Raw genomic sequence first — 20,559 nt, forward strand, 5'->3', positions numbered from 1 at the left:
ATATCTTAGTTATTGAACCTTTCAACCATACTTGGTTTATTTGATTCAACAAAGATATCTCCTTAAACTTCCTTTACTGGTTCATTCAATGGTTCCAACTTGTTGGACCTACTTTGGACATTTTCCCAGATTACACTGTTAAATCTTTCAATGAATTTACCTCAGTGACTACTTGTCCGACGCACAAGGCGCTATTATCATTTTGTGAAGATTTTGGCATTACCTGGATTAGTTCTTGGACTTTTTCATCAAAGTTATTAGGGAAAGACTGTCCGACAACTCAGCTAATTAAAAGATTTTCAATTAAATGGTGGGTCAAGTTTAACCCATAATTATTATCTTCAGCAAACTTTGAGGCATGGTGCAAAGCTCATCCCAACTTTTGCAAAAAAGCAAACTTAAGTTCTCAAGATACTGTTTTTTTCATGGACCGGTCTAAGTTACTAGCAATCTTATCTACTAGTGTAGGTCCTAATGAATTTTTGTCTAAATTAAAGGAAGTTATTTCCGGTCCTAATGATTTTTTGTCTAAATTAAAGGAAGTTATTTCCGGTCCTAATGATTTTTTGTCTAAATTAAAGGAAGTTATTTCCGTTTTATCTAACAGTGAAAGTGGATCTAGTACCTCTACCAACTTAAATGAAAATGAAGACGACTGTTACGGTATTACTGATCTGAATGGTTAAAGTTTGAAGATAAGATTTGAATTATTAATTAGACTCGTTGATGATAAGATTTACTAAATGTTATGTCAGAAGATAAGTTTGAACTACTTTTAGAAATAAGATTCGTTATGGTATTATTGTAGGCCATGTGGGCCACCTTATCGCATTATCTTTGCTTTTTTATACTTTGTCGACCACGTACCTGTAAAATATTAGGGCGTTTTCAATTTTATTTCACCTACGTTTTGTATGTTAAGGTGTTTTCAATTTTATTTCACCTACGTTTTGTACCATTCTCTATATAAGAGAATGAATGAAGATTGTTTTGAAGGGGTATTCAAACTTGGAACTTCTCAAGTAGGAAACCCTAAAGTCTAAGATCCTCTTGTAAGTATTTTAAAATGAAATCATGTTGTATAATAATTTCGTTCTTATTTCTGCATTTATTTTAACAAACTATAACTTTTGAAACTATTATCATTTATACTTTAATCTTTAGAACTTATACCCAGTGACATTGCGACTCTAAGTAACCTAGCACCCATAGAACGAGAAAGTATTTAGCATGTGAGCATAACCATGCACAGTAGAAGCAAGAACTTAATCCAAACTGAACAAATCTCTTCCACACAAGATAAACAACCAGTCTTTAAACATATTCAATACAACACATTTCATGTGAAAATGTCTTACAATAAAAGGCATTAAACAAGATAAACAAGTAACCAATCTTTAAACGTATTCAATACAATAGATTTCATGTTAAAATGTCTTAAAATAAAAGGCATTAAGCAACAAGCATTAAAAAGAACTTAGACTTAACACCAACAGTCATCATAATGTCTACTATACTGCAAAGCATGATCATTCACTAAATTACAAGTAGTAACTTACAAACACTACATAGACTGTTAAGATCAATTCTGATGAAGATCTTGAAGAGGTAGCCTCTTGGCAAACTTATTCCTTGACACCGTCGAGCTATCGACTTCTTTCTTGTCAGTTTTAATGTTCTCTTTCATATCACAAGTACCAACACTATCTCTTGTTGCGGGTTTTTGAGACAAATTCATTTCAATCCTCATCTTTTTACGCATCATTGATGATTCTTGGAGCTTGGGAGTAAAAACGATGCTTTTCTCTCCACTTGCAGTTGGTGTACCCTTTGATGATGAGTCCAATTTCTTTTGATACGCATCTTCATCACCAGAAGCAGTATCTAGAAATCAAGGTTTACAAAAATTATGAAAACGTCAACATTGTTTGAACTCCTACCTTAAAAGTGCAATTGCAAACACGACTTCGATTTATCAAATTTGTTGAATACATAAACACTTCAAATTTAAACTCCTACCTTGAGCAAAAAGTTGTGGAAAGCCGAAATCACACGACTCCATTTCACTAGAATGCGGCACAGCTGGAACAAACTCATCTGCCTTCACTTCCTCATTTGAATTTCCACCACTAGTATCATCCACATCACTCATTTTTCTTTTCCGGCTTGCCCAATAAGCTTGATTTTCATCTTTGGCTCCATCTAGACCAATACCAACATGAACATCAGAGGTGTCTAAAAACTTGCAAACTTCCCACTGAGCATTATTTTCTTCTTCAATCATGGCAATCTCCATCTCTTTATGCATCATAGATGATTCATTGAACATAGGAGTAAAAATGATGTTTTTCTCTCCACTTGCAATTGGTGTAGCCTTTGATGGTGAGTCCAACTTCTTTGGACAAACATCTTGATCTCCAGATGCAGTGTCTACATATAAAGGTTAACAGGAATATCAATTAGTTCGTTCTTATATAGAAAAAGTCATTCATACAATATTTTATCATAAAGTATACCAGCCAATGCACATATGACCTCGCCTGCAATTTAACACAATTGTTGAGTGCATAAACACTATAATAGAAATTGAAATTAGGGGTGGCAAAACGGGCCCGGCATATTGGCCATGCCAATTTTGCCCGCACTTTAGTGCGGGGCGGGCCAATGGTTTAGGCCCTAACCCTCTAATGTGTCCGCCCCGCCCTGCCCCGTTTTTTTTTTTTTGCGGGCATGGGTATTAACATAATTTTATGCATTTTTAGGCTTAAATTGTGCAATTTCCGCGGGGCCTTCCCGCCCCGTCCGCAGTTTAGTGCGGCGCGGGTTAAGGTTTTAGGCCCACACTCTTAACTATGCCCAACCTGCCCCATTTTTTACGGGTTTTTACGGGGCAGACCTAACCGGACCGGGCATGCCCGTTTGCCATCCCTAATTGAAATTCACTCCTTACTCAATTTAAACTCTACCTTGAGCAAAAATTTGTTGAAGGCTGAAATTGCATGAATCCATTGAAGATTGAGGCACAGCTGGAACAAGCTCACCTGCTTTCACTTGCTCAATTGAACTTGCACCACTAGCATCATCCATGTCACTTCTTATCCTTTTCCGGCTTGCCGAAGAAGCTTGATTTACATCTTTGGCTCCATCTCGGCCAATATCATCATGAACATCGGAGTTGTCAAAAAACTTGACAACTTCTCGCTGAGCTGAAACGCAATCCTCCTGATTGTTTTCTGCCTCAATCATGGTGATCTCGCCTGCAATTTAACACATTTGTTGAGGGCATAAACACTTGAATAGAAATTGAAATGCACTCCTTACTCAAAATATTTAATTATAAAAATTGAAACTGAAATTGAAATTGCATGAATCTATTAAACTGCAATGCAAGAGAATGTTTACATTCCATAATTCCTATTATCATTTTTACTTCAATTAATGAACCATAAAATAATATCGGTCCAATATTCACCTGCTTTCACTTGCTCAATTGAACTTGCACCACTAGCATTATCCATGTCACTTCTTATCCTTTTCCGGCTTGCCGAAGAAGCTTGATTTACATCTTTGGCTCCATCTCGGCCAATATCATCATGAACATCGGAGTTGTCAAAAAACTTGACAACTTCTCGCTGAGCTGAAACGCAATCCTCCTGATTGTTTTCTACCTCAATCATGGTGATCTCGCCTGCAATTTAACACATTTGTTGAGGGCATAAACACTTGAATAGAAATTGAAATGCACTCCTTACTCAAAATATTTAATTATAAAAATTGAAACTGAAATTGAAATTGCATGAATCTATTAAACTGCAATGCAAGCGAATGTTTACATTCCATAATTCCTATTATCATTTTTACTTCAATTAATGAACCATAAAATAATATCGGTCCAATATTCACCTGCTTTCACTTGCTCAATTGAACTTGCACCACTAGCATCATCCATGTCACTTCTTATCCTTTTCCAGCTTGCCGAAGAAGCTTGATTTACATCTTTGGCTCCATCTCGGCCAATATCATCATGAACATCGGAGTTGTCAAAAAACTTGACAACTTCTCGCTGAGCTGAAACGCAACCCTCCTGATTGTTTTCTGCCTCAATCATGGTGATCTCGCCTGCAATTTAACACATTTGTTGAGGGCAAAAACACTTGAATAGAAATTGAAATGCACTCCTTACTCAAAATATTTAATTATAAAAGTTGAAACTGAAATTGAAATTGCATGAATCTATTAAACTGCAATGCAAGAGAATGTTTACATTCCATAATTCCTATTATCATTTTTACTTCAATTAATGAACCATAAAATAATATCGGTCCAATATTCACCTGCTTTCACTTGCTCAGTTGAACTTGCACCACTAGCATCATCCATGTCACTTCTTATCCTTTTCCAGCTTGCCGAAGAAGCTTGATTTACATCTTTGGCTCCATCTCGGCCAATATCATCATGAACATCGGAGTTGTCAAAAAACTTGACAACTTCTCGCTGAGCTGAAACGCAATCCTCCTGATTGTTTTCTGCCTCAATCATGGTGATCTCGCCTGCAATTTAACACATTTGTTGAGTGCATAAACACTTGAGTAGAAATTGAAATGCACTCTTTACTCAAAATATTTAATTATAAAAATTGAAATTGAAATTGCATGAATCTATTTAACTGCAATGCAAGAGAATGTTTACATTCCATAATTCCTATTATCATTTTTACTTCAATTAATAAACCATAAAATAATATCGGTCCAATATTTTCCTCATGAGTTAAAAATAGTATATTTTTTATTCACAATTTTGGAAAGTAAATCTAACAATTTTAGAAATTTTTAAAATGTCAAAACATTGTTTCAGAAAATAAACAGGGCAATCAAATTGTAACCAGGACTATGATTTGACTCACTAACACTTGAACAGAAACTGAAATGTATTCCCTACTCAAAATTTAAACAACCTTGAGCAAAAAGTTGTTGAAGGCCAAAATCGCATGACTCCATTTCACTAGATTGCGGCACCGCTGGAACAAGCTCATCTGCTCTCACTTCCTCATCTGAATTTGCACCACTATTATCATCCACATCACTCCCTTTCTTTTTCCAGCTCCCCGAATAACCTTGATTTTCTTCCTGACTGTTTTCTCCCTCTATCATGTTAGTTTCCATGCATCCTTCCATGTTACAAGTTTCCATAACATCACCAAGTGCAGTTGATTCAAAATATGTTTCAACCTCAGAGCCCTTAGTAGTTGAAGCTTGAAGGTCATTAAGGGAAAATCCAATGCATTCCTCAGGATCAGCAACCATACAAGTCTTTTCTGATGATTTAAGCATCTCTTCTTCACAAGCTTCTGCAGAAAGAGTGCAATAAAATATTATTTTATGGATTCCTACTTATATATAAAAACTATAAATACTGATATATTTAAGAACCAAAACTGCATTATACCTAGAGCAGCCATTTGATGAATACTAAGATCAACCTCTTCGTTATCACTGGTGACCACTAGACTAGGTTCTGCATGTAGAATTTCATCACTAGGATCAATGTTCACTTTATTGCGACCAATCTGCAAGTTTTCATCCACGTCACAAAATCCAAAATGTGTTGGTGCCCCTGAATTTTTAAGCAGCTTGGTAGATGAACCAATCATTTTCTCTGGAGTAAGACTTAAACTCATTTTTGTTGAAGATTCAAACTTCACTCCACCTGTATCTGCATTTTTAGTAGCAATAGCTGAAAAATACCAAAATTAGAGAGATTATACACTCATTCCTATTAAATAAATGTTACAAGGTTAAGAAATCTTGCTAATATATGTCTATACATGGCTAATCATCAATTATTTGGTGGAAAAATCAATATACCTGTTTCAAACATTTTGTGAAGATTGAGAACACTAGTTTCCGCTTCCCTTAACGGATCAGTTTTCAGAAACTGAACTGGTGTCGCATCTGAATCTTCAAAACTAGATGAATGAACCTCATCTAGAATATCTCCACCAGTCACGTAGGTGTTCAAATCAGCATTTTTCTTTGATACTGGGTTAACAGATCCAGGAACATCTTCAAGAAGATCAAATTTATCATCCACATTAGCAACTTCATCCTCCATCAAATCGTTACCAAGTTCTTCTGAAACAGCATGTATAAGATCCTCATTGTCGCTCATGACCAACGCACTAGGTTCTTCATGCATAACATCTTCATTGGGATCAATGTTCTCCTTATTGACACCAATCTCCAAGTTTTCCTCCAAAAACCAGAGTCCAGTTCCACCATTTGTTGGTGTCTCAGGATTATTAAACAGCTTCGGAGAAAACTCCATCGTTTTCTCTTGGCTAGGATCAACTTGCTCCTTATTGGCACCAATCTGCAAGTTTTCATCCGCATCACAAAATCCAAAATTCGTTGGTGTCCCTGAATTATTAAGCAGCTTGGTAGATGAACCAATCACTTTCTCTGGAGTAAGATTTAAACTCATTTTTGTTGAAGATTCAAACTTCACTCCACTTGCATCTGCATTCTTAGTAGCAGTAGCTGAAAAGTATCAAGATTAGAGAGATTATACACTTATTCCTATAAAATAATTGTTACAAGGTTAAGAAATCTTTCTGATATATGTATATACATGGCTAATCATCAATTATTTGGTTGGAAAAATTAATGTACCTGTTTCAAACATTTTGTGAACATCGAGATCACTAGTCTCGGCTTCCCTTAATTGATCAGTTGTCAGAAACTGAACTGGTGTCACATCTGAATCTTCAAAACTAGATGAATGAACCTCATCTAAAATATCTCCATCAGTCACATAGGTGTTCAAATCAGCATTTTTCTTTGATCCTGGGTTAACAGATCCAGGAACATCTTCAAAAAGATCAAATTTATCATCCACGTTCGCAACTTCATCCTCCGTCAAATCATTACCAAGTTCTTCTGAAACAGCCTGTATAAGACCCTCATTGTCGCTCATGACCAACGCACTAGGTTCTTCATGCATAACTTCTTCATTGGGATCAATGTTCTCTTTACTGATACCAATCTGCATGTTTTCCTCCACATCACAAAATCCAAAATTTGTTGGTGTCCCTGAATTATTAAGCAGCTTGGTAGATGAACCAATCATTTTCTCTGGAGTAAGACTTAAACTCCTCTTTGTTGAAGATTCAAACTTCACTCCACTTGTATCTGCATTTTTAATAGCAGTAGCTGAAAAATACCAAAATTAGAGAGATTATACACTCATTCCTATAAAGTAATTGTTACAAGGTTAAGAAATCTTGCTCTTATATGTCTATACATTGCTAATCATCAATTATTAGGTTGGAAAAATCAATATACCTGTTTTAAACATTTTGTGAAGATTGAGATCACTAGTCTCCGCATCCCTTAACGGATCAGTTTTCGGAAACTGAACTGGTGTCGCATCTGAATCTTCAAAACTAGATGAATGAACCTCATCTAGAATATCTCCACCAGTCACATAGGTGTTCAAAGCAGTTTTTATGTTTGATCCATGAGCGCTATTTGTGCCACCTGGGTTAACAGATTCATGAACATCTCCAAGAAGATCAAATTTATCTTCCATGTTCGCAACTTCATCTTCCATCAAACTGTTACGGAATTCTTCTGAAACAGCCTGTATAACATCCTCATTGTCGCTCATGACCATCGCACTAGGTTCTGCATAAATAACATCTTCATTGGAGTCAATGTTCTCCTTATTGACACCAATCTCCAAGTTTTCCTCCATCAACTTATTACCAAGTTCTTCTGAAACAGCCTGAATAACATCCTGATTGTCGCTCATGACCATCGCACTGGGTTCTGCATAAATAACATCTTCATTGGGATCAATGTTTTCCTTATTGACACCAATTTCCAAGTTTTCCTCCAAACCACAGAGTCCAATGCCACCATTTGCTGGTGTCCCTGGATTATTAAACAGCTTGGGAGAAAACTCTACCATTTTCTCTTGGCTAGGATCAACTTGCTCCTTATCAGCACCAATTTGCACGCTTTCTTCCAAATTACAAAATACAACATCTCTTGGTGACACTGAATTATTTAGCAGCTTGGCAGATGAACCAACTATTTCCTTTGAAGCTGGAGTTATACTCATCTTTTGTGACGATTCAAACTTTGCTCCGCTTGTATATGCATTTCTAGTAGCAGTGCCTAAAATATCAAGATTAGACATTAAACTCATTTGTATTGAAAAATGTTAAAAGGTTGAAAAATATTTCTAAAATGTACACTATGACCATAAACTATTTGGCTAAACAAAACAATTTACCTGTGACAACCATTTTCTCAGCATCAAGAAACTGAACAGGAGTCTCATCTGAATCTTCAAAACTAGACGAATGAACCTCATCTAGAATATTCTCAACATTCACATCAAGGCAGGTTTTAGCAGATTGGGATATTACACAATGATAAACATCTGATTTGTTAAATTGTTCAACTGATCCTTGATGGAGATCAGTATCTTCATGAACATCAGTACGTTCACTCGAGGTCTGATCTCCCAACATCATGTAGTTGCCAAATCCAGAATAGGACCCAAAACTATTAAGATCACTGGACTTGACCTCACTTATTGGAGAAGTTGTTGTAAATTGACTTGGTTCCTCATCAAGTAAATGTTCAGCACTCACATTGGTTCTCTCATTACAATCCTTCTCAGCAACAGTATCTAGAAATATAAAGTATGAAAAATTATAAATAAACTAATATTCTTATAAAAACATATACAAAACTAATATAGAACTTAATATACCTGAAACTTCCATTTGAACATCAGTACCACTGTCAGTACTTCCCAAATTTGATTTGTCTTCATCGGATCGTAACAGGTGCGACTCGAGATTATTAAGATCACTGGACTTGACCTCACTTAGTGGAGAAGTTGTTATAAATTGATTTGGTTCCTCATCAAGTAAATGTTCAGCACTCACATTGGTTCTCTCATTACAATCCTTCTCAGCAACAGTATCTAGAAATATAAAGTATGAAAAATTATAAATAAACTAATATTCTTATAAAAACATATACAAAACTAATATAGAACTTGATATACCTGAAGCTTCCATTTGAACATCAGTACCACTGTCAGTACTTCCCAAATTTGATTTGTCTTCATCGGATCGTAACAGGTGCGACTCGAGATTATTAAGATCACTGGACTTGACCTCACTTAGTGGAGAAGTTGTTATAAATTGATTTGGTTCCTCATCAAGTAAATGTTCAGCACTCACATTGGTTCTCTCATTACAATCCTTCTCAGCAACAGTATCTACAAATATAAAGTTTGAAAAATTATAAATAAACTAATATTCTTATAAAAACATATACAAAACTAATATAGAACTTGATATACCTGAAGCTTCCATTTGAACATCAATATCCTTTTCAGAGTCCAATTCTGTAATTTCCAAATTCGATTTGTCTTCATCGGATCGTAACGGGTGCGACACGATATCATTAAGATCATTGGACTTGACCTCATCGGTATGCTTCATAGCTGTTGATGCATCAAGGCACATTGCAGCAGCTTCGTCCATAACATAAATATTATCATCAAGTTTACAAACTTGCTTAATCTCTTCTACATAAACTCAGATATTATACATTAATTCTAATAAAATCAACTATAGCACATATCAACAATCACAAACTATCAGTAAATTCCAAAAAAACTAACTATACCTGAATCAACCATGTGATGAATATTATGATTAGAAGATTTGACTTCACTTCGAGGAGAAGTGGTTAGAGATTGATCTGGTTCCTCATCGAGTAAATGTTCAGTGCTCACATTGGTCTTCTCATTAGAATCCTTCTCAGCAACAGTATCTAGAATCATAGTTTGAAAATTATAAATAAACAAATATTATAAAAAACAAAAATCAAATACAAAACTAACATAGAATTTGATATACCTGAAGCTTCCATTTGAACTTCAGAATCACTGTCAGAGTCCAATACTATAATTTCCACATTTGATTTGTTCACATCAGATCGTAACCGGCGTGACCCGGGATTCTCATTCTTTTCTTCCTGTATGCATAAGCAACCCAAGCCAACAACTAAATAAAGAAATAACTCAAGAGAAAAGACTATTTTAAGCCCCAAGAACAAGATACAGTGTGAAAAAAATCTGCACAAAAATACTTAACAAAATTTAAACAACAAAACTAGTAATTATTATGTTTCGTATACTATATCAAAAGGAGTAAGGTTCCTATGTTACATACTATCACAAAAAATAAACTTTTCGTAAAAAAAAAAGTATATATATATATATATATATATATATATATATATATATATATATATATATATATATATATATATATATATATATATATATATATATATATATATATATATATATATATATATATATATAAATTAAAAAATAATTTCAAAGAGAAGCTACTCAAACAAAAAACTTGTGAAACTTATAAAGGTGATTTTTCTATAAAAAAAAAATACTATTGATTTTTTGGGTCTTTTCTAATTTAATCTACTTCACTGTTCCTAACATTTGTATCAAACATGTTGTTAGGGGAAAAACATACTTTTGCAAAACCTAAAATTCTATTTACCCCTAATTATCTTGTTCCAGAAATCAAAACTAAAAAAAATAAACTGAAAAATTAAATAAAACTGTGGAAAACTATAACAGATGATGAAAAGTGATTAATAATAATAAATTTCTATTTTCCCATAATTTAATCTACTTTCTTTTCCTAACAAGCATGCTATAAGGGGGAAAACATGATTTTTCCAAACCCTAGAATTATACTAACCACTAAAATTCGTATTCCATCAATCAAAATTCAAAACAACAAACAGATCAAAAAAATTAAACACTAGAAAAATAGCGTAAATGAGAAACCCTAACCTTGTAAATCAAAGAAAGTTTCTCCGCCATATCGCTATTCTTAAGATTAGCCGGAATACCGTGCTTCTTGCAAAGGCTCTGAAGCTTCTTCCTCTTCATTGCAAAGAAATCCATTTTTTTGTGTTTGTGTAGAAAAAATCGCAACTGTTATGGGAATTTTTCAGGAGAGGGTTTGAGAGAGGAAAGAAAGTGAAATGAAAGTGTTTGTGGAATTTGAAATTTGAAAAGTGAAGAAATGGTTCAGTTTCCCGCTGTTGTTGGAACTAATTAACTGTATTGGATTTTCTTTTCGGGTACGGTTTTATAGTCGTTTAAGGGTTGTTTGTTTTGAGAGAATTGGGGGAGGGAGAAAATAGAAAAAAGAGTTAGAGGAGAAATGGGTTTCTTCTTTTGTTTGGTTAAGAAGGAAATAGAGATGGGGAAACAAAAAAGTGGGTCCGAGGAGATTTTTCTTTTCTTTGATGTATGTTAAGAAATACAAGATGTGAAACAAATTTTACATTCCTCCTATTGTTTGTTCCCACGCATGCATTCTCTACTTTTTATTTTGGCTTATATTTTTATTTAGTTACAATCGTAAGCTTTTATTATTCCTATTCTCTCTCATCTTATTTATAAAAGAAATATTATTTTTTTAATTTAATGAATTTAAAAAGTAAATTTTTTTTATAAATAAGATCAGAAATAGTATTTACTAGTAACAAACTTGTGTGTATGTACGTGAATGGTTTTGTGACTTAATATGTTTATGGACTCGTTTTTGTTTTTCAAATTGTAAGAAATGCAAAATAAAGATTCAAAATAAATTTTAATCTAACCATTCATAATTATATACCCTAATCGATATATGGTTCAGCATTGTACTACAATCTAAAACAACCAAAATGTTATATAAATTAAATATCTCAGATATTCTATAGAACTACAATAGTTAAAACATACTTAAAATATTAAGAATTAAGTTGAATCAACTAAATTTTAAACTCAAAAAATCAATTTCCAACTCTAGACATCAACTTTTCCTCGATCGAACATAAATGATTCTTGAAAAGCGGTAGATCTTAAATGCCAACACATCCCCCTTACAAGACTTCTTTGTTTTGGCGAATTCATAGCAACCACTGTCAATGAACTTTCTAGCATTGTTCCTTTTATTAGTATGAATGATACAGTTGTAAGTCTTCTCAACTTCAAGATCAAACATTTTTATCTCCAGCAGTTTAGGCCTGAGACAATATTAAAATGATGCATTGTGTTATTACCAATGGGATTGAAAAATATTAAAATTAATCATGTAAGAAAGGATTAGAATAGTATTACCAAGACATTGTTTGCTTTCCTTTTGGGATTAATTATCATGTTCTCCGAAACATATTGAGTATTGCATAGATTCCCACTATCAACAACTTCCTTCGTCTTCATAACTTCACCCTTGACTATTTTGTTCACCTCTTCAACATTTTCCTTCAAAACAACACTTTCCTTAAAGTCAACCAGTTTCTTTCTCAAATCACTCATCATGGTCAGGTTCAGTAACAACCGTCATATCTTTCAGCTTGTTATTCTCAACAACATATTTGTTAAGAAGTTTACTTTTTGCATAACTTTCGCAAAATTTATCCACCTCTGATATTGTCTCCATCACAGATTCTCATTCATCGTCAGATGAACTGCAAAAACAAAAAATTTCAAAAATATTAACATAACAGTTACACTAAAGAGTCAGTTAAAGCATGTATTTTTTTAGATAATATCTACAAAAACTAATATTCATCTTATGCATGTATTTTTTTTTCGAAACCCATGAGGCTCAACACATTATACATGTAGAAAGAATGGTTCCTTTATTATGGTAAAGACGCGTAGTTTAATAGTTGATTACCATCACTTCAATTTCAGAATAACAAAACCAACCAAAATGATGAATACAAGTGTGTGAAACGGCAAAAATATAACATTTTCATTCATATAACATGGATTACAAAGACTTCATTATCATAAGAAAAAATCCAACCAAAATGATGATTACAAGTGTTTGAAACGGAAAACAAAATAAGAGTTTCATTACCTATTGCTTGATGAAGATGAAAGGTCAATGTAAATGCGCTTGGCCATTCTCAGAACTTTCATCCTTAATTCAACAAATATGGAAATGTTGAAAACCCTAAGTCAATTTAGATGTTATATGATTTTTGTTTTAGTGGCCCAATAATACATAACAAATATACGATTTGGCCGACATGTTATAACATAAAAGTGGACCACCTAATTATTTACGAAAGGAAAATAATAGCATAAAGAAAGTTTAACAAAGCCAATTTGAAAAAAAAATGGAATCCGAAGTGTATATATGATTATTTAAATAGACGTTACATTGAAGATGAAAAATTATATTTAATTATGTTGGTAATAGTAACATATGGTGTTTTGAAAAAGTGATTTTCATCAATTGAAAATGAATATTGATTGCCTAATATTTTTCTATTAAATATTGCATTAAAAGCCCATCAGTAATCGTTTTTACCCATAACTATAGCATTCAAGTGTATTGTCATTCAACAATAGAGAACACCATCTTAGACCTCAATTTTGACCATAAAATCCCTCATGTTATCTCATCATTTGCATTGATTTTGGGGATCACACCTTAGTATCCTCCTCACCTCCATTCATTAGGTTTGCATTGGGAGAGATCACCAAGCATATTTGATTATATCATACTTTATTTTTATTTGTTTACTAACCAAAATACCAAAAATATGTCTAGTGTAGCTTTGTTTCTTTTGTAGGTAGTGTGTGTGTCCACTTGTGCCTTATCAAGCTCACATTTAGGGTTTGAGACCCTCAATGCAAGGGATGAATCAAGGAAAGGTTCATAATGGTTCTAATCATCATGTATGGATCCCCATGTTCTTTATTTATCAAGAGTTTGAAGCTTGTTTGCCTTGGAAGCCCTAATTCATCTGAGTATCTTGTGTGACTTCCTTAGCAAGTTTCTTCAACAATTGGTCAAATATTTCAAGGGATACTTCATAATACATAATCTTATGCATATATGATCCTCCAGGAGCCCCAAAGAACAAGATGACTTCACGTTTGCAAGTTGGTTCAAAGAGGTTGACCAGAGAAAGTCAACTAGTCAAATCTAGGGTACCCTAGACCATATCTCCTACAATTTTTGTCATATGAAAATGATTCCAAAATCAAAGTTACTCTTTATGACATTCCAAACAACTCTCATGTTTACATAAAGAGCTGATTTTTCTTGGAAATTCATTTTTTATGGTGAAAGATTATAGGTCATTTTGTTTGTGCCCTAGTTAGTAGGTTAACTTCCAAGAACCATAACTTGCTCAATTTATATGATATGAATACCATCCAAGTTCCATGACCAAATTCAAGACGTCTTATCCAACTTTTCTTCTTTGAGAAATGTCAAATTCAACTTGAAAGGACAGGAACCAAGAGGAAACATTATAGGTCATTTTGGATCATCATCATTGAACAAGCAATTTTCCTCAACTTCTAAAATACATAACTCCCTCCTGCAAGATTAAAATGGTGTCAAATTTGTGACCAAATTGAATAGGAATGAAATATCTACAAATTTGAAGAAGGAACCATTTTCATTTAAAACGCATAGCAAACGTTATGCAAGGTGGAAGAAGTGGTCATTTGACTTATAACTTAGAAAATTTTCAACCATGTTTGATTTCTCCAACTTCCACCTCAAAATTCATCATGATCCAAGCTCCAAATGTAAAAGTACTCAACAACAAAGTTGTTCCCCTTCATGTTACCTTTCCAAAGAGTCCGTGATCATGGAATTTGGAGCATTTTTGAAGGACTTGCGCATGAGTGTAATGCATGGCTTTATTTGGTAAGATCAATGTCCAATTTCCATTTCCCTAATGCATGATTTCATGTTATCATTTCAAGTTGGTTAGAACGTGATTTTGTACCTTTTTCAATCATTTCATGGGCCTATCACACGCCCATGCAAGCATGCAACCAAGAGTTGCTATTTTTGGCCAAAGTTTGGAAGTGTGTGGAAAACATTTGAAAAATCTATAAATACATTGCTTAGCTTATCATAATGAAGACCTTTTGCCCAAGCTTCGCCCCTGTAACCTTCCCACCCTCCATTAATAGGATAATCTTGAGGATTTCAATTGAAATCGAGTTTCAATTCAACTTCTGTTTTGAAGTTGAAACTCCAAGAGTCCAAGCCATTTAAGCTCTCATTTAATCTCCTGCAAGCAAGTAGAAGTAAGCCCAAGCAAGTTGAGATCCAGATCGAGCTTCATCACTGCAAACAAAAGGTGAATTTTTTGAAACTTTCTCTCTTCGATTCTCTCTCAATTCTCCATCATTTAAATAAATTTTTGGTTGGCTGAAGTCCTACCAATGTAGGCAACAAGATTGAGTTGCTTTGAGGTCAAATCGAAGCAACTCTGATCATACACCTCAAATTTCAAATCCATGTATCTTTCAATATACATGGGATTGGGAGAAATTGAGGTTAGATTTGGACTCCTGGGCATTTTTCCTTTAAATTAGTGTATTAATTTTCCATTTTTATGGAGGTTGGTGGTGGACTAGTCCGGTGAGGTCCACTGGAGAAGAAGATCGGAGCTAGGGCATAGGTGGTGTGTTGGCACCCTTCCAACCGTTTGATTGTGTTTGAACGTTTTAATCATAGCCATTGGTTCAGATTACCATGTATGTGACGCGTGTGACTTGGATGTGCATGGCCATCAGATCTACCACCTCAATTAATGAGGGAGGTCTGATGGCCCTTGTTTTTTCTAATTTCTTTTTATTTTCTGATTTTTCTTTTAATCCTTTTATTTTGATTAATTCATAATAAGTTCATTTTTAGTCCAAAAAATATGCCACTTTCACCAAAAATCTTTAAATATTCTTTCCTTATATATTTTGAATTAAAATCATTTTTTGGATCAATTTTGATATTTTTTGTGAATTAATTGATTTTTGACTTATTTTTAAATATTTTAAAATACTTCTAACTTTCTAAAAATTGTGAAAATTTTTGTCTAAGGTCCTTTGACCTTGTTTGACCTAGGATAAATCTCCTGGCCATTTATTTGGTAATTTGAAGGGATTTGAGGTTTTGTCCATTTAAAAATTCCTTTTAATTCATTTTAAATTTGATTTTTAATTGTTTAATTGTTTAAAAAATTTGTTGAGCCATTTAATTGACCTTGTGGTGTTTGACTTCCTGTTTGGCCTTGGTCATGGTTGATTTGATTTTTATTTGACCAATACTATTGGATTTAGGGGGTTGATAAAATGTACATTTCATCCCCCATAATAAATGGATAGTATTGATCAGATGAAATTCCTCTTATGATCAATTTTGGTTTCTATTTCCCCTTCCCTCGTCATCTTCATCCCTATTATTTCCCAATCCATCATTGACCAATGATTTCTCTAATGTCCAAATGCTAGTTGATTCATCAATGATCTTGTGTCAGATGAATCAACATGAGCTGGATTGAGATAGATTATTCTCATCTTTATTTTACTTTTTTGTATGTTTTAGGAGCTTGGTTCATTATACCAAGTCTTTAAACATGCATTAACATCCATATCTTTACTGCCCGGTCTCAGATAGTTGTGACTTCTACATAAGTCCAATTACAATTGCTTAACATAGAGTTAAATTTGTCCCGCAAGGCATAGCATTCTAGTAAGTGAGATTGTAAGTCTCCCATTCTTCATGGTATTGTGTGAAAACTTGATCTTTTTTCCATTCATGAGAGCTAGTGGCATACTTGTTAATTTATCCAAGTTGAAGCCATTCTCATGGATGATGTTTTGGTTCATGTATTCATACTTGTGAATGAATGGTTGAGTGTTCTCTGAAGAATGACTTAAACAATCAAAACTCTTCACTAACACTTGACTAACTCTTTATTAATGTTGCTTTACTTTCAAGTCATTTACTTAATGTAATTTAAATTTCAATACCTTTATCATTCATTTTCATTTACATTTCATGCAGCTTGTTTATGTTTCAGTCCTTTTCAATTTGCTCACTTTAGCCATATCTTGTGATTGTATATATTGTTTGCTTATGATTTTGTTCTATTTATGGTCTTAGGACCTTAAAATACCTAATAACAACAACAAAAAACCTTAAAAAATATATTGGTGGATTGTTGGGCTTGATCTGAACTTTTGGACTTAGAGTAGGCAACTTCCCTATGCTTCGAGGACTTGGCCAATACCACTATCGGAGACTGAGTTATTCTTGACTGTGCCTTTCATATGATGTAAACCCTGATTGCTCTTGGTTCATCTGTCACTTTGTCTCTATGCTTGATTGTTATATTGTCATTATTGTTGATGTTTGATGATTGTTTTTGTGAGTTTGCTAAGGAAATATTTCATCTGATACATTTGAAGACACTGAATACTGCTTGCTATTAGAATGCTCGCTTAGATGTTATGGCTATCTTTATTTGATGCCTTGGTCTTCATATGGTTTGATTGGATATTGCTTATGCCTGTTGCTTGCTCAAAAGTCCAAAGGAAAATGGGTTTCTATCTGACATTATTGCCTTATGGATTGCATCCCATTGGTCAGATCTTTTCAACTCTTAACTTTTAATTTTTGTATAGGGTATCATCTTTATCTCCTTCCACTTCTTTAATTTCAAAATCTCTCTCTTTTCAAAAAAAAAACTTCTTTTTTTGTGTTTTCAATTTAGACATTTTAATTATTAGAAATTTTAGCCTTATGCCATTGAACTTTTAAACTTTTTTTAAAATCAAACCTGTAAATAAATTAACTATACTGACTTTAATTTCAAAAGACAAAAAGAATTAACAACCCCATTCAAATCTTTGGCCAGTTTTGTGCCTTTTCCTGTTAAACTTTTGTTAAAATCAATTCACCAACTTCTTTGAAATTTTTACCACGAACTACGAGGTTTTTATCCCTCATTTTTATGTTGGTACGTAGGCATAAGACCGAAGGTCTTGTCAAACACAAAATATTAATGAATTATTTTTTCATCCCCCCATTCCATTTTTATCAATTATCCTTTTCAACAAAAACATTTGCACACAAAAAAGGGCTTTTTAGGAGTACCTATGACACTTTGGGTGTTAATATCTTCCCTTTGTTAACCAACCCCCTTACCTGTAATCTCTGGCATTTTATTAGTTTTGATTTGAAAACTTCTTATCTTTGGGTTTTGTTCATACCTTTTCCTTTTTCCTTTGGAAACAAATAAGGCGTGGTGGCGACTCTGATTTTTCAATTGACGTCGAGTTTATCCATAGCTCGATGGTCACGAATGCGCCGCTACAGAAATAAAGTGGTGATGTCGCATCTCGAAAAATACGATTCTTCGCGATGGTCGCGGAAAAATTAATGTTCGAACAGAGTCGCCACCGAACTTTATTTATCCCAATAAAGGAATATGAAAATATCGATAAAACCTTTAAAAAAGGAATAATGGTCGTCGCAACCATATTTGGGTTCAGGAGTTAATTACGCAAGGGGAAGGTATTAGCACCCTTACGTCCGTTGTACTCAACGAGAACCTTTTAGTTCTAATGTGTGTTTATAGTGTTAATTTATGTTTGTTTGTTATCTTTAGGTTATAAAATTATTAAAAATAGAAATGGATGGGAATCTCAGAAAGAGAAATTGGAGGTTTTTTTATTAGTGTGCTCGCGAAGATACAAGAATCTCCTGCCTACGTATCCTTAAATAAGGAAATCAGAGCATTCGTAGTTCGGGGAACTACGGTTGGTTAGTGTCTTTTAGTGAACAACTGTTTAGATCGCGTTCTAAAGGCTAAACGTTGGCTTGTCTACTCTCGGCGGAGGCTTAAGCATTGGTTTCTTATGCGCATTAGAAAGGAGTAAATAGTATTCTTTCTGAAAAAAGTTTTGATCACACGAGGGTGACAAGTTGGATTAATATGTTTGACATTTTGTTTGATTGGCTTTGATCGCACGGGGGCGAGAAAGATATATATTTGATATGTTGAGACATTTTTTTTGGATGACGATTACTCGGATATTCGAGTAAGACAACTCGTATCCTAATAGTCGAGGAGAGGAATCGAAGGCTCTAGACCATCTCCCTTTTCATCCTTTATTATGAAAGGAGTTGATAATAGTTAAGGTATTTTGAATGGATGACGATTACTCGGACGGTCGAGTAAGACAACTCGTATCCTAATAATCGGGAAAGGGAATAGAAGACTCTAGACCACTTTCTGTTTCATCTGAGTGATTATGAAAATAGGTTTATGTATGGTCGGTATTTTTTAGAATAAACGACAAGTACTTGGATGGTTGAGTAAGACAACTCATATCCAAGCATTTAAGGCGAGAAATTGAAGACTCAAGATCATCTCCCTTTTCGTATAGTTTATTGTGAAAATGATTTAATTGATTTATTAATTTGCGGAAAAAATGACAATTGCTCGACTGACCGAGTAAAGAACTCGTATTCAAACAATTGGGGAGAGAAGTTGAAAACTCAAAGTCATCTCCCTTTTCATTTCATTATTATGAAAATAATTTGATTTAATCTGGGTTTAGAAGTTTGTGGAAGAACGACAATCATTTGACTAACCAAGTAAGAGAACTTGTATTCAAATAATCGAGGAGAGAAATTGAATACTCAAAGTCATCTCCCTTTTTGTTTCTTATTATAAAATGATTTGATTTGTTTGTGCTTAGGTTAATAGAAGTGACGACCATTTGACTAACCGAGTAAGAGAACTCGTATTCAAATAATCGAGGAGAGGAATTGAAAACTCAAAGCCATCTCCCTTTTCATTTCCAAATGAAACAGTATTTGATTGTGATTAAGTGTTTTGAATTGATTTGGAAAAGGCGCACTCGATATTGACCGAGGTTTGTATTTACATGTGCATATGAATTGAATTATGAAAATGGTCTCGAAATGAGATTGATTATGAATGAAATCGAATTGATTGTGACTGCCAAGTCCATTGGTCATTTGAAGAACAATCCAACATAACCTTTGGATTTTGCATGGTTCCTTCTACACTTCGAGATGTGTGCAAATAATATCATGTGGTTGATCTACAGACAGGATGCTTCGTCTTGTAATTTGAATGTGTAGTCAGATTAACTGAACACTACCCTGCCCCAGGTTTAATGTAAGGTTTTTTAGATCTAAAAGAAACTCCTACTTCTAGGCTCGAAGTGGTTGACTATGGATTAGCTCCTTATCTCTCCAATGTTTAGGGATTTGAAATAATGCCTGTACATCATCAGTAGGATTTTATCCAAAAGCATACAGTCAACAGTTATGGGTATCTTGTTTTCGTCATCCTCCCTCAAATCTTTGCTAAAATAAAAGTTATGACAAAGAAAAGTGAATGGGAGAAACACTGATGTATTTTTTTGTTTTTGATATAAGAGAAGAAAAATGAGAGAATGCGAGATAATTAATTCAAAACATGCATCATTACTTCATCAATATTACCATTAAAAACAAACAATGTTTAAACACAAGCAGTTTTTAACAACAAAGAAACTACAAAATGCAAAAACAAATTAGTCCAACAATTGCCAGTGTTGAGGATGTCTTCCTGTCTAAACTACTGGCATTATGAGATACTCTATGAA

At 33.8% G+C, this 20,559-nt stretch overlaps 1 protein-coding gene and 1 long non-coding RNA gene across 21 annotated transcripts; both read right to left on the reverse strand.

The window, feature by feature from the left end:
* Positions 1-1,269: 1,269 nt before the first annotated feature.
* LOC127127511 (uncharacterized) lies at positions 1,270-11,262 on the reverse strand. 20 transcript variants are annotated; one of them, XM_051056718.1, is made up of 18 exons: positions 10,912-11,259; positions 9,944-10,061; positions 9,711-9,857; positions 9,382-9,606; positions 9,082-9,297; positions 8,782-8,997; positions 8,296-8,697; positions 7,341-8,177; positions 6,669-7,208; positions 5,865-6,536; positions 5,446-5,733; positions 4,955-5,347; positions 4,335-4,550; positions 3,904-4,119; positions 3,473-3,688; positions 2,967-3,257; positions 2,020-2,430; positions 1,270-1,884 (listed from the first exon to the last, which is right to left on the reverse strand). In XM_051056718.1, exons 1-18 carry the CDS (start codon positions 11,023-11,025, stop codon positions 1,583-1,585), a joined length of 5,820 nt encoding a protein of 1,939 aa, XP_050912675.1. In that variant the 5' UTR covers positions 11,026-11,259; the 3' UTR covers positions 1,270-1,582. The 20 variants fall into 20 exon arrangements, with proteins under 20 accessions (XP_050912675.1, XP_050912683.1, XP_050912693.1 ...); XM_051056726.1 differs by having other exon boundaries at positions 5,446-5,712; positions 9,382-9,609; XM_051056736.1 differs by having other exon boundaries at positions 3,042-3,257; positions 9,382-9,609.
* Positions 11,263-11,916: 654 nt separating this feature from the next.
* On the reverse strand, positions 11,917-12,896 carry LOC127127614 (uncharacterized). Its single transcript, XR_007805382.1, has 3 exons — positions 12,794-12,896; positions 12,232-12,581; positions 11,917-12,137 (listed from the first exon to the last, which is right to left on the reverse strand). It is a non-coding gene; the product is annotated as an uncharacterized LOC127127614 (long non-coding RNA).
* Between the last annotated feature and the right edge of the window lie 7,663 nt (positions 12,897-20,559).

Source organism: Lathyrus oleraceus, chromosome 1 (assembly GCF_024323335.1).
Source record: "Lathyrus oleraceus cultivar Zhongwan6 chromosome 1, CAAS_Psat_ZW6_1.0, whole genome shotgun sequence".
NCBI lineage: Eukaryota > Viridiplantae > Streptophyta > Magnoliopsida > Fabales > Fabaceae > Lathyrus > Lathyrus oleraceus.